The sequence below is a fragment of the Balaenoptera physalus genome, assembly GCF_965194825.1.
Source record: "Balaenoptera physalus genome assembly, chromosome: 19".
NCBI lineage: Eukaryota > Metazoa > Chordata > Mammalia > Artiodactyla > Balaenopteridae > Balaenoptera > Balaenoptera physalus.
In genome coordinates, this window is record NC_138900.1 from 9944642 (window position 1) to 9959149 (window position 14508).

General features: G+C 53.4%; 1 protein-coding gene across 2 annotated transcripts; it reads right to left on the reverse strand.

Moving 5' to 3' along the window:
• Window positions 1–3684: 3684 nt before the first annotated feature.
• Window positions 3685–10630, reverse strand: FOSB (FosB proto-oncogene, AP-1 transcription factor subunit). 2 transcript variants are annotated; one of them, XM_082438292.1, is made up of 5 exons: window positions 9975–10630; window positions 7724–8053; window positions 7353–7460; window positions 6171–6326; window positions 5895–6030 (listed from the first exon to the last, which is right to left on the reverse strand). In XM_082438292.1, exons 1-5 carry the CDS (start codon window positions 10098–10100, stop codon window positions 6028–6030), a joined length of 723 nt encoding a protein of 240 aa, XP_082294418.1. In that variant the 5' UTR covers window positions 10101–10630; the 3' UTR covers window positions 5895–6027. The 2 variants fall into 2 exon arrangements, with proteins under 2 accessions (XP_082294417.1, XP_082294418.1); XM_082438291.1 differs by having other exon boundaries at window positions 3685–6326.
• Window positions 10631–14508: the final 3878 nt, after the last annotated feature.

Sequence of the window (14508 nt, forward strand, 5' to 3'; positions counted from 1 at the left end):
GTCATCCCCAGAACCTAGGACTGCGTCTGGGACTCTGTAGGTGCCCACTGAACATGTGAAAGAACGTAGGGCTCTGTAGATCGCTGAAGTTCCACAAAAGAACAGCAGGTGTCGCCCTAGCGCTATAGCCGCCAGCTCGGAGCCTCCGGGGCTGGGCTAAATCAGACTCTAGCAGGAACCCACCCACTCGAATTCGGATTTTTCAGGAAAGGGGCCTCTGAATGCCGAATTATGGACCTTTTCTCTTAAAAAATGGACTTCTTACTTGGAAAAAAGGGGCTTCTGGCCCTTTAACAGCCAGAAGGGAGGGCGCCAGGTTCCCTGGAGCCGTTTCCCAGAATGCGCGGCGCTATGCAAATGAAACAGTTTATAAAGCGACAATGATTCAACTCATATCAGGCAAACTCAACATTTTGGAAGGATATGCACCGTAATAAATAGCTTGGCAGAATTTATAGATATTGAAGTCAACAATCTCACACGCTCCCAAACTACATCACCATAGGTTAAAAAAATAGAAATTTGTGGGTTTTATATAGGTGTGTGGGAGGACGGAGTACTTGCCCGGATGATCCTCAGTGGTCTGGGGTGCAGGCTTCAAACCTGTAGCTGTCTAGCGACAGAGTGGTTCAATTCCACCTTTCGGGCGTGATACTTCTTTCCCTCCTCCGAACTCCACTATGTAGTGTATAGAGTACCAATTCCGGAGCACGTCGTTGCGCGTCTGTGCTTGGCAGTTTCTCTTTTCCCACCTGTGCCTCTCCCTGTGGATACGTTTCTCTTTTCCCGCGAATAACAAAGAACTCCAAAAGATTAAGAAAAATTCGTCTACACGCTCTGTTCTAGGATATTTACAGTTTGAGAGTGATCCTGGATTCCTCCCCTTCACTTGCTTACTCATTCATTTACTCACTCATGTATTTAATCACGCATGCACTTACTAAGCAAATATTTATTCATTTGATCATGCATTCATTCATTCACTCATTCAACAAGTATCTGCTGGGTGGTTGCTCTATGCCCGGCCCTGCACTGAGCGGTCCTGGGGACACACTGGTGACGACAAAACCCTGACCCTGACTTCATGGTGCTCCCAGTCCAGTGGAGGAGACAAACTTTAAACACTAATCAATTACACATTTAATTAACAACTACAAAAGTGATAACTACTGGGAAGGCAGGCACAGAACCTATGAGGACATCTTACAAGGAGACCTGAGTTCAGGTAGGGTGTCAGGGTAATATCTGAATATACACCTGAAGGATGAGAGTGGATTAGCCAGCAGAGAGGGGGAATATTCCAGGCGGGGAAACAGGGTGGCCCCAATAACAGCGATGAAGATGGCGATAACTGCATTTTACTCTGCTCTCAGCGCTGGCGTGTACTAGCTCACTGATTCCCCTCAGCCCCATTCTGCAGCTGAGGAAACTGAGGTTCAGAAAGATGAAGCCTCTTGTCCAAGGTCACCCAGCTTTGGGAAGCCTCCAGACCCAGGGCTCTCAGACCTCTGGCCCATGCTATTTACCACTGCCCTGTGCTGTCTTTCCCAAATCAGCTACTCCCAAGTGCTGTCTGTTCTGCCTCCTAAAAGTCTTTTGAATCCTCCCCCTCCTCTCTATCCCACAGCCCTAGTCCTATTCCAGGCTCCGCCTCACACCTCAGTGTGCTCACCCTAGCCTCGTCTCTGATCTTCTGCCTTATCCTTGCCCCCTTCCTCTCCCAGCTACCCTCAACCTGGCAGCTAGAGGAGTCTTCCTAAAGCACAAACCTGTCCCTGACCTTCTTATGCTCAAAACCTGCCAGAGCTCCCCAGTACCCTCAAGAGAAGATCTAAACTCTTAGTCTGGAATTTCAGCCTGCACAATCTGCTCCCTGGTAACCTCTCTCTTCACACCTTTTGTTCCAGCACCTGTGAACCTCTAGCTCCCTCAATGTATCAAGCCCTCTCCCCACTCACAGCTGTTTGCATTCACTATTTCATTAGACTCAGCCTTTTTCTTTTCCCTTCTATGCTGTCTATTTATCCTCTAAGACTCAGCTTAGCTACCCTCTCCTCCAGGAAGTCTTTCTTGACTTCCAGGTCAGGTTAGGTGCCTCCAGCCCCTCAAGTCCCATGGACTCCCCCAACCTTGTCCAATTTAGATCATCCCTGACTATGAACAGGTCTGTGTCCCCCACTGGACTGTGAACCTTAGGAGGGGGGAGCCTGGGGCTGTCTCAGTCTCTGCAGTATCCCCAACCCTGCCCAGCACAGGGCTGGGCACACGATAAATGCTTAGCAAATTTTGTGAATTAACTAAGAAATTAAGTAATTCCATCCTGACAAATTCCCCTGCTTAGTCATTTACTAAGACGTCTGACCTCTGGACCAGTACTTCCATTCCCAGAGTGCTTGCTGCTATGCAAATGAGAGTGGGCTTGGATCTTGCAATGGGGATGGCTCAGCTGTATCTTTGGACAAAGTGGCAATGGTTTTGGTTTAGTCAATCTTGGTTTGTCCCCAATATGTTCCAAACCCAGAAGAAGTGATCATGTGAAAAAGCAAAAGGCAACTGATCTTCACTGTAAAAGTGATCCAAGTTTTGTGACTCATATAACCCTGAGGACTTACCCTATACCTGAGTGGTCTTCAGCAGCATGAACTTCTTCTACCTCTAACTTTTGCTCAGACAATTCCCAGAACATTACAGGGTCAAGTACAATAAGTTCCCTACATATGAACCTTCAAGTTGTGAGTTTTCAAAGATGTGAACATTCATTTGCATGTCTAATCATGTAAGTTAGTTCATATGCAATGATACATGAAGGTTGCAGCAGCCGTTCAGAATGCAATCCAGTGCTACCATGTCATCTATGACGAGAAAAAAAGAGCTACTACCTAGACATCACTGGATGACTAGCAAAAAAGAGCTACTACCCAGACGTCACTGGATCGTTTTTTCAAGAGGGTAGATAGAATTGAAGCCAGCAAGAAACCAGAACCTGTGCCATCAACGTCAGGCGTGAGTGAAATTGCAGCTTGCCCTCCGTCTCTTATTGTTGACGATCTTTCAGCTCTACCATCTCCCACCTCCTCTCCCTCCTCCAGTCAGTAACTCTTCTTGCCTGTTCATTCGGTGCCAGCCCCTGTATGCCAGCCGTTGTACTGTACTACTGTACTTTTCAAGGTACTGTACTGTAAAATTAAAAATGTTTTCTTTATTTTTTGTTTGTTTTTTATGTATTATTTGTGTGAAAAGTATTATAAATCTATTACAGTGCAGTACTATGTAGCCGATTGTGTTAGCTGGGTACCTAGGCTAACTTTGTTTGGCTTATGAACAAATTGGACTTAACGAACGTCCCCTTGGAACAGAACTTGTTTGTATGTAGGGGACTCACTGTATAAATTCTTCCCTCACCAGGAAACCTCCCTGACCTTTAGCATTTTGGTATCAGACACCTCATGGCTTATATTCTGCCTCATTACTTCTTCAAGGAGGAGGTACAGCCTGTGTGTGTGGGAAGTCCTCCTGACTGTCTAGCCTCCCTCCATCCTGCTGTTGGCTGATTCACTAGTAAGAGTTCCAGCGTGTGTGTGTGTGCGTGTGTAGTCCCATAGCAATCTAACCTCACACCTTCATGCTGAAAGGAAGGCAGGTGATGGGTGTCAGGAGCAAACAGACCCTGAAGCTTGGTGGATGCACTTTTAAGAGCTTTTTATTGGCGACAGTGCAGAACCACGAAGGGGAGGGTAGCGGCCCAGTGCCAGCCAGCCCCAGCCCCCCAGGGGTCAGGTGCAAAATACAAAAAGAGAATCACAAATACAGCATGGGGTGGGGGTAGTTGGATATTCAATAAATTGTGGTCTGCAGGGGCAGGCCCTGCTCACAGCTTCACACTCACACTCAGAATCCTCAAAGATACAGATTACAAAAATCTATAATCCCCCAGGCTTACTCACAAAAATAAAATCTCAGGTCCCCAACGAACCCAGAGTCGGAAGACCGCTGGAGGATCAGGGACAGTCAGATGGAAACGGTCAGGTAAAAACAGGCAGAGAAAAGACAGAGGGGAAGGGACACTCGGGAAAGAGACAGCCAGAGACGGCCAGAAAACAACCAGAGGGGCCGAGACAATCAGAAAAGAGACAGCTAGAGACAGAGGCAGCCCAAGACAGGCTGCCTCGAAGTTTCCAGAAGCAGTGTTTCCAATTCAACGGCATGGCTTTGAGGGCCAACATGACCTAGAACAAGGTTGCGGAAGCGCTCACACACTCACGCGCACACACACACCCATATATAATATATTTATTTATACATAATAGATATAAGTGCCTTTCGGAAATCAGGAAAGGGATAAATAGCCACGGGAGGTGGGGGGGGGGGGTCTGGGTTCAGGGCGGGAGCTGCGGGACGGGGCAGTGGAATGTTCTCCATGCAGCACGGAGGGCGGCGTGACCCACCCGATATTAAAAAATATCAATTGGCCTCATGATAAAATTCTCATGAGGTGAAACACAGGGAAAGGCGGGGGGCGGGGGGCGGGGGGAGCCGAAACCAAGAATTGGGGCTGGGGCTGGGGGAGGGGAAGCCGGGACGGCGGGAGCCCAGCCCCTTCGGGTTCAAAGCCTCAGCCTTTAAATCTTCTCCGGAAAAACGTTGGGCCCCCTGGCAATCTCCCCTTGCTCCCTTTCTAGAAAGGATGTGGGGTGCCGAGGGGAGGGAGAAATTGGCGTCCTAGGCTGGGATAGAGTGACAGGCCTTAAAGGAAAAGGCCAGGGCTTGGTCTGGGGGTGGGAGGAGGGTCCTGAGGAGAGAGGCCACGCGAATGGGTAAGTGTCAGCCCCTCTCGATTCTGTCACCCCCTTGAGTCAAACTCATTTTGAGGGGAGGGAGGAGGCAGGTGGGGGAGGGGAGACCACGGAAGGGCTTTGGGGAGTGGGCGGCACAGTCCCTCCAGAGGGGTTCTGTCCTACCGGGCTACTCTCCCCGCCCAATCCGGCCAACTCATTTCACAGTATAAAACACTCCCGCGGGACAGGCATCACAGCGCCCCCTGCTGCCTGAATCAGAGAGGCCCAACAAGGAAGGCCCGGAGGGGAGGCTGACGGGCGGTGGGGGAGGGTAGACTAACACTGTAATCCAAAAAGAGGGCTGGGGGCTGAATGTGCGGGGGATCCCTAGGGTTCAGGAAATTCAAATCAGAGCCAGTCTCGCTGGGAGGGAGCAGCTGGACGGTCAGGGAGGGAGGTTCACATTTCAGACTAAGTCTGGGTGGGGGGGAAGGGGATTATCATAGGGGGGGCATCAACTTCCCTTTAAAGGGGGGCTCAATTCCGAGGAGGATCTACCCACATGGAAATGTTGGATAAATAAGCTAAGGTCGTGGTGGGGGGCGAGCAGGGAGAACCAGCCTGGTCACCCCTTGAAGGGTGGGCGTGGGAGACTCTTTGGGGGTCCTGTGACATTTCCTTGTTGGGCCTCTCTGCAGAGGACTACAGCTCACCCCAAAGCCCATCGCCAGCACCCCTTTCCCTCCAGCCCAAAGGTGGGCATCACCCCCGCCCCCACTCCCCCATCCCCAGAGGTTGGGTTGAAGCGAGACGGCCGACAGGCAGCCGGGGGGCGGTGTCCATCCCCTCCCCACCCCCTGTCCCCAAAGTCACCAGCTCTCTGGTCTCGCCGGGCCACAGAAACAAGAGGCGGCACAAAACACAAGGAAGTCCTCCTGTCCGATGGCAGTGGCAGCGGAGGGTCAGACAGGAGAGGCAGGGAGGCCACACGCCCGCTTTGTCTCTTCCCCTCTCCTCCTCCTCCTCCTCCTCCTCCTCCTCCAAATCTCTCTCTCCCTTGTGTGTTTGTTTGTTTTGTGTCTAAAGAGTTCACAGAGCGAGAAGGGAGGGCGAGTTCAGGGGGTCGGAAGGCTGGTCACTGCCGCTGGTGCGTTGGGCGCCGGCGAACGCGGAGACCTCCGGGCAGGTGAGGACAAACGAGGAAGTGTACGAAGGGTTAACAACGGGGAAGGGGTCGCCGAGGACTTGAACTTCACTGTGTGTAAAGAGAGAAGCTGTCAGGTTGGGGGGTGCGTCTTGGCTGGTCTGGAAGGGCAGGGGCGGTGGTGGCGGGGGCGGAAGCAGCCAGCTGAAACCATCTTCCTTAGTGGATGCTGACCCCGGCAAATCTCTCACCTCCGCCAGCGGGCCCGGCCCGGGCCCCTCTTCGTAGGGGATCTTGCAGCCCGGTTTGTGGGCCACCAGCACAAACTCCAGACGTTCCTTCTCCTTTTGGAGCTCGGCGATCTCCGACTCCAGCTCCGCCTTTTCTTCCTCCAGCTGGTCTGTCTCCTGAGGCCCGGGTGGCCAGGTCGCGGAGAAGAACGAGGAAGGAGAAAAAGGCCATGAGCGACTAGAGAAGGTGAGTCATGGCTGAAGCCATCTCTCCTAGACTGACTGCTGAGGCCCAGGGTCGGAAGGCAGCTCTGGACTGAAAGACCCCCTGAGATGGAGGCCTGGTGTGCTATGGGACTTGGGGCAAGGGTCTTGCTTTCTAGGAGCCTCAGTTTCCCCAACTGTCCAGTGGATGGTTAGGAAAGGGCCAGGTACACATAGGAAGTCTCTGATTGCAAGAGGCACTCAGAGGTTTGTTGAGTGAATGAACGATCGTTATATGTTTCTAAGGCCACCTATTCCCCTCTGTTACCTTTCCCCCTCTGCTACGCTTCCCCCTCTGCCTCCCAGGGAAGAGACCAGGTAGCTCAGGGAAGTAAAGGATTTCCCTGATTTCCTCCAGGGTTAGCAGGTCACCCCCTGCAAGCATAAAGTAGAAAACTCTCAGACTGAGGTAGGGCATGAAAATAGAGGGGCATCATGGCAGAGGCCACCAGTCCAAGCTCTGAGAACTACGGGTGGCTGGGGCAGGTGGTGGGGGAATTGACATAGAATCAAAGAATTTCGTTTCACAGACTCTCCAGAATGTTAAATCTAGCAGGAACCTGGGAGATTCACTGAGGGGTTGAAGAGATGGAGAAACTGAGGCAAAAATGGGTTATCGCTTGCTCAAGACCAAAAAGGGGAAATGACTGGAGCACCCCTGTGTTAAAGTTCGCTCATATGTCCCCTCAGGATGAAGGGAAGGCCAGGCAAGTGGTGTGGGGTGGGGGGGAGCCGGGGTCATAAACCAGGACAGGGCGCAGCCAGGAGTATGTGAGGGCCTGCGTGTATGAGCTGGGTGACCCTGTCTGTATCTAGTTCCACATGTGGAACCTCTGGTTCTCAGTCCAGGATAAGGGCACAGGTGGTGGTGGGTAACAGAAGATGGGGAGAGAGCCCCCCTTCAGCATACCCTCACCCCACCCCAGGGACCATCCTCACCGCCTGGAGTCGGTCAGTCAGCTCCCTTCGCCGGTTCCTACACTTTGCCGCTGCCAGTTTGTTTCGTTCTCGGCGAACCCTTCTCTTCTCCTCCTCCTCTGGAGTGAGCTGAGTAGGGGAGACAGAGGTAGTGAGATGTGAGGACACGTGTTCCTCCCCATCCACCCCGAACCTCCTCTTCTTCAAGAACCCCCAGGAGTCAGAAAAGAATCTTCTAGACCTCACTGACTGTGGGGAGGATGATAGGGTTTCTGCAGCATTGAGGCTGCAGATGGTCCCTCACCCCAACAGTGGGAAAGTTCCTGCCTCTCTTGCTTCCTCCCCCGCCCCCGCCCCCACGCCCAGAGCAAGCTCTGATGCCCTTTACTCACCGTCTCCTCTCGGGGTCTCCTAGGCCGGGCTCGGGCTGCGCGGGGCCCAGGTCCAGTCCCAGGTCCACTGGTGGTTCCGCTGGTGGAAGGCCCACCACTGCCACTAGCTCCGCCACTGCTGTAGCCACTCATGCCCGGCGTGGAGTAACTGGTTCCTGGCATGTCATAGGGGTCAACGGCTGTGGGCTGGGAGGCCAGTGGCTGCCCCTGGGACTGGGCCATGGAAGAGATGAGGGTAGGTTGCACGAGCCACTGGAGGTCCTGGCTGGTTGTGATCGCGGTGACCGTGGGCACGAAGGAACCGGGCATTTCCCCAAGACCGGCGCACTCCTACGGGGTGACACATACACACACAGGCGTAGACACACAAACAGAGACACCGACACACACACACCCAACACACATACACACACCGACCCTGTGAGTGAGCACAGGGCCAGCGGGTGTGGATGTGTGTGTCACAGGCAAAAAGCCACAACACCCACCCTTCCACTACACCGTGACGCAGTGGTTAATGAGAGGATTTCTGTGCAACTGGCTTCTACCTCCTCCTTCTTCCTCGGGGAAAGGTTGCACGGTTCCAGCGGGTGGTGAATCACACCCCGGGTTGGTGACTCTTAGGTGTGGGGGGTGGGGAGGAGGCTGGACACAGCCGGGTGACAGAACCCCCGGGATGGAGTCACAGCCACACACACAGCCACAACACCCCACCCCCACCCCAGAGGCAAGGGGAGGGAGAGGGAGAGGCCTTAGGCTAAGCCTCCCTCTACACTCACACACATATACACACCCCTCTGAGCGAGGGGATGAGAGACTGGAGGGTCCATGAGACCCCCGTGCAGGGGCGGGGGTTCCAGTTAAAAGGGTGTTGGGGGACGGGCCTAGGAGTTTAGAACAACGTTTCAAGTAATTGTCTCTCCCCAGAGTGAGACTGACAAGCGACAGGTTACGGTGGGCAGACAAGGAGAGAAAGTGAGCAGCCAGGCTCCCTCAGACTGTCGCGGAGATGGAGTGGTGTAGGTCCTGAGACCCCAAGCCCAAGCACCGTTCATCTCCCCCACCCCCAAAATGTAATCCTAGAACTGCTCGGAAGGCTTAACTACTCTCCCAGGGGGCGTGGTGAGGGACGGGCTGGCTCGCTGGCCAATCAGCGTCCTGGAAACCCAGAGGGGGCGGGGCTCCTGGAGACCACCTGGCTGGTTCCCCTAGGGCTAGCGGTTCTAGTCCTGTCTTCGGGCAAACCGGAGACACCCGGCGTCTGGAGCAGAGGGAGTGGGAATGTGTCTGTGTGTGCCTGGAGAAGTGGGTGACGGTCACTATGTCTCCCAAAGAAATTCCGGCACACAGACACCCTCGGACCCTGAGAGCGGAGGGACAGGATCCCGGCAAGGTCCTTGCGGACTCATTGGGTCGCAGAAGATCGCTCCTGTGGCGACAGGAATCCCCTCGCTCTGCCTCTAGAGGCCCGTAAAAGAGACCCTAGCGCCGAAGAACCACGGGTTCCGGGGACGAACTGGGGGAAGGAAACTGCACCCTACAAATAGGAAGGGAAAGTTGATTGGCCAAAGCTTGCGCCGCGGCGGCCAATCGGAACGCCGGGCTGCCCCCTCCCTTAGCAACGTGGCCCCGGCGTTCCAAAATAGAACGCTCCCGGGACGTCAGGGGCGGGGCGGACGAAGGGGGCGCCACGCGCCGTGCGTGCCCCGCGTCAGACGGAGGATTCCAGCGCGTCAGCCGTTACGCACGGGTTCCCCGTTACGTCTCCGCGCTGGAGGCGGAGGCAGCGCCACCGAGGGTTCGAGGCCCGCCTTCCCACTGGTTCGAGGGTGACCCGGCGCCGGAGTAGGCGCTCGGATGGAGGAGGAAAAAGGGAGGAGGCTACTGGAAGCTTCCCCGGGATTTCCCCCACCTGCCTAACCGCGCTAGCTTCAGGTTGGTGACCTGAGTGGGGGGCAGTCCCCGAGCCGGCTAAAAGTTCTTAGCCCTGCTACCTCATACACGTTGCACTGAACGGCGCACTCACCCCACCCCCAAAGCTCACCCCTCTGTGCTCCCTCCCTGCGCTCCACGCACACAACCAATTGCAAGCACGTCCGGACTCTGCAGTTTGCAGAGTGCGCCGTGAGCCTATCCCCTCTCAGATACTGGATTTTGACGCGTCTTTATTTGGGGTGGGGGGATTGCTCGCTCCACCCTTGACTTAAAAAAAATTATAAACCACAAAGCATCACCCCAACCCTCTAGAACTTACCTGGGAGGCGGCGGCGGTGGGTGGACTGCCGAAGGAGTCCACCGAAGACAGATATTGAGACTCGGCGGAGGGTGAGGAGCTGCACCGGGAGCCGGAGTCGTAGTCTCCGGGGAAAGCTTGAAACATTTCCCTGGGCACAGGGGGGCCCCTGTGACCACGCTGAGGTCGCCGGGAAGCCAAGGCTATGGCCGGGTGGGGGAAAGAAAGGTGAGAGTCCGGGGAAACTCGGGATGGGGGCAGCGTCCCGCTCCAACAAAGGCAAAGTTTCTGTGTAATTCTTTTGCGGTGCCCAGGCCCCCACAAGATGCCGCTGTGCCTCCTGAAAGTCCAGGCTCCGTAGGACCCGGGGGTGAGGGGGGATCGCTCCCCCAGAGGCGGAAAGCTCTGTCCTGCTGTACAGAATCTGCTTCGGGTGCGGTCCCCTCCACGCGTCCGGCGGGTCCCACAGGGGGAGGGGAGTAATAAGGAAGACGAAAAAAAGTAAGTCGATCCTCCAAAATAAAATGTAGAATTATCTAGAAGAATCCTTCCAAAAACTTTCCGGAAAAAAAATAAACTGAATTTCACAGCCCCCAAGACGAAGAACCACAACAATCAAGTCCCAGCTCCGCGTGTCCCAGCCTTGGCCGTAGCTCTCAGTCTTATGAATGAAGCCCAGAGCCGCTGTATTTATATGCCCGGGGCCCGGCCCCCTGCTTACGTCACCCTTCCCGCGCTCCGCGAACTTCTCAATATCTCCGGCCCTGGTGAACCCAGCCCCGCACCGTCTGGCAAGAGGCCTGCCCTAGCCTCGATCTTATCACCTGCATCACCCTCGCGGCCCTGAGGGTCTTGGGGGCTGCGTTCTGAAGCACTCGGCGGGAGGGGATCCCGGCCTGGTCTCCCCGGAGTTCCTGTGACGCAATTAGCCATATAAGGAGCTTGGCCGGCGCCGCTGAGTGTTTGTTTGGTATCCTAGCAATTACGTCAGAGGGAATCCCTCGCTCGCTCGTGCGCTCACCCCGCACTCCTGCGGAACCCGCCCGCGCCTGCGCAGTGCAGCGCCGCCCCGGGGGCTGATATTAATAGGCTATTAGACTGACCCAGCGGAGGATCCCCGCAGGAAAGACCCCAGATGGGGGTCCCCCTCACCTCTGGCCGCCCCTCTCATTTCCCCTGGTGGTGCAGCGCCCTCTCTCAAGAATAAGGTCAATCTCCAAAAGCAGACTCTGGCTCTGTGGTGTCACATAGGCGGGGAAACTGAGTCCCGAGCCGGGTGGGAGGGGCAGTGATGCTCCAGGTGAAAGTGGAAGTGGGGGTGGAGTCCCGAGGTTCATACCAGCTTCTGCCCTGACTGGCTGTGCGACCTTGAAAAATGTCTTTTCTCTCTGAGCTTCAGCTTCACTTTTCCCGGATGGACAAAGGATGTGTGTCTTGGACCCTGCTGCCCCCAGAGATCCGGCGGCGTTTGGGAGGTACGCGGGTTTGGAGGGGATGGGGAATAAAACAGGGTGAAGTGTCCCTCCTGCTGATGGTGTTGTTAACCTCTCCTTTCTGCTTTATAATTCTATCCGTAGTCAGAAATAATGTATGTGTGTGGGGGCATAATAAATAATAATAGTAATAATAATGATGAAATAATAATAATAATAGATGCCATGTATTTAGCACTTACCAAATACTGGCTCTTGTACTAAGCCTTTCAATACAAGATTTACAATCCTTAAAACAGCTTTGGAAGGTTAAGGGAGGAAAAATCTTCATTTTATAAAAGAGGAAAATGATAGAGAGTTTGTGACTTGCCCAAGATCCCATCTCATCCCAACCCATCAAGAAATTCAAACCCAGGATTCCTATTCTCTTCCTGACTTCTGAGAGCTGCCTGGTTCAGTGAAACTCCCTGAAAAACCTGGGTGTTGGGATTGTTTAAATGACAGTTCCATTGGTGGGGAGTTATAAGCCTTGCAGACCTATCCTGTCTGCTCACAGCATACACTATTGTAACCCAGGCTCAGAGGATCAAGCTGCTTACCTAGCCACCCAGTTAGGAAATGTAGTTCAAGAATCTAATTAGGGTATGTCGGACACCACAGCCTCCAACTCTTAGGCATCCACTGGTAAGGATCTCACTAGCTGCTTCAGAAACCTGACTTCCTGGCACTTCCCTCCCAGTGCAGAGCCTGGCCCAGCCAGGGCACAGAGGGCGAAGCACTTTAAAATTGTTGAATCCCACAGGCCCAGAGAGGGGGAGGGCCTGGCTCATGGTCACACAGCAGGTATGAAGCCAAGCTGGAGGGGTTGGGTGGTTCCTAATTCCCAGGAGAGTCTTGATTCTCTGTCCCAATAGTGGGGAAGTGGTAGGGAGACGTGGAAGGCTGAGGGGACAGGGGGACAATACAGGGAGACTGAGGTTTCCAGACAAAAGCCCAGCCTCAAACACCTCTTCCCCCACGCCCCCTCTGTCTGCAACCAGTCTGGGAGGAGGGACGGGGACTAGGAGATGACAGGGCAACCACCAGCAGGCAGTGACTCGGCCCCAGCATCAGACAGGGAGTGACCCCTCATTCCTGTCCTGTCCAAGCCCCTCATCTCCTCTCCCACGTAATAAAGGAGACACACAAATACCTACCCTAGCTGCCCAAAGACCTTCACACCCCGCCCCAGGTGGCCCATACATCCACACATATACTCACAGGGGCACACAGGCATTCAGACATCCACCCACAAGCAGCAACACACACCGCCACACGGAGAAACAGCTTCACGCACAGACACACCTGCAGATAGAAATACACACCTTCACATGGTTACCAACACACATGACACACACATCCTCACTATAGATGCACGTGGTGCTCCTCACACACAATAACAAGAGTAATTCTTCTGAGCACTCATATTAACTTATTTAATTCTCACAACACTCCTATGAGGTAGGAACTATCATTTTACAGGCAAGGAAATGGAGGCCCAGAGAGGTGAAGTCACTTGCCTAGAGTCACACAGCAAATTAGTGGCAGAGCTGGGATAAGAATGTAGCCTGTGGGGCTTCAGAGCCTTTGCTTTTAATTATTATTAAATGAGTTATGTATGTCGATATATTCACACGCAGATGGTCACACTCATGCAGACATTGGACATTCAACCCCTGACAGGCAGACCCAGAATCTAGGTGGCCTGGGCTTACATTCTGGCCCCACCACTTAGTAGTTGGGTGAACTTGAGCTAGTGATGTCTGGAGCCTCAGTTTCCTCGCTGGGGAAAGGAGGGCAGGAATAGTGCCCAGCTCATGGGGCTGGTGAGGGGATTATGTAAAGTGAATATCAGTAAAGCTTCTGGAACATGCCTGGCACATTGTAGGCGCTTGTTTTGTTTTTTCTTTAAATTTTTTTTTAAAAATTATTTATTTTGTTTTTGGCTGCATTGGGTCTTTGTTGCTGCATGCAGGCTTTCTCTAGTTACAGAGAGCGGGGGCTACTCTTCCTTGTGGTGTATAGGCTTCTCATTGTGGTGGCTTCTCTTGTTGTGGAGCACGGGCTCTAGGCGCGCCGGCTTCAGTAGTTGTGGCTTAAGGGCTTTGTTGCTCTGCCGCATGTGGGATCTTCCGGGACCAGGGCTCGAACCTGTGTCCCCTGCACTGGCAGGCGGATTCTTAACCACTGCACCACCAGGAAAGGCCTTGTTTTGTTTTTGAAACAAAGCTATGCAGACCTTTGCAGACCCTCACAGAGCCATGATCTTTGCAGACCCTCATAGAGACGTGACCAGAAGCAGAGACACACAAGATCCCATTACAGCTTTCACGGGTCCAGGCACTTTTGCCTTTGTGGGCCTCTTTCTCCATAAAGACATCTTTAAAATTATTTATCATGACTACGTTGGTATAAAGACAAATATTAAATATTAAAACATTTCATTTGACCTAGAAGTTCAGTTCTTCCTTGATTTTAAAAGAAATTAAACACTTTCATGGGCCTCTAAAATTATCATGGGCCCTAGGGCCTAAGGTAAAAATTGGCCCTGGAGACACACACACACACACACACACACACACACACACACACACTCACACTCTCTCACACACACAGAGTCTTACTCAAACATACACATGGACGTGAACACCTTGCCCCCAGAGCATGGCATGGGCAAGGCAAGTCTTCTGCCATGAGGCTGAATCCCAGGGAACTTCCAGGAGGAGGAGGACTTGAGTGTAGGGGAGAGGGCAGGACCCCTACTCTGGCTCCCGAGGGCTTGGATCTGTGTGGGGAGGAGCAGGCAGAGCCCTCAGCCTTCTGCCCCTGTTGGGGGTGGGGTGGCAATGCCAGCTCTGCTTGCTCAGAGCATCCTGTAAATAGCCCTGGGGACCCAACTCTGCCAAAGGGAGCCCTCAGCACATTCTTCCATTCTTCTTTTGGCAAAACCCTTGCTACTCTGTTCCTCAGTTTCCCCATCCATAGAGCAAGAAGGTTGGATGACCATGGGCTCTGAAAGTCCTTTCCAGTTCTGAAATTTAATAATAAAAATGAGGAGGAAGATACAGAAAGTAAACACTTAG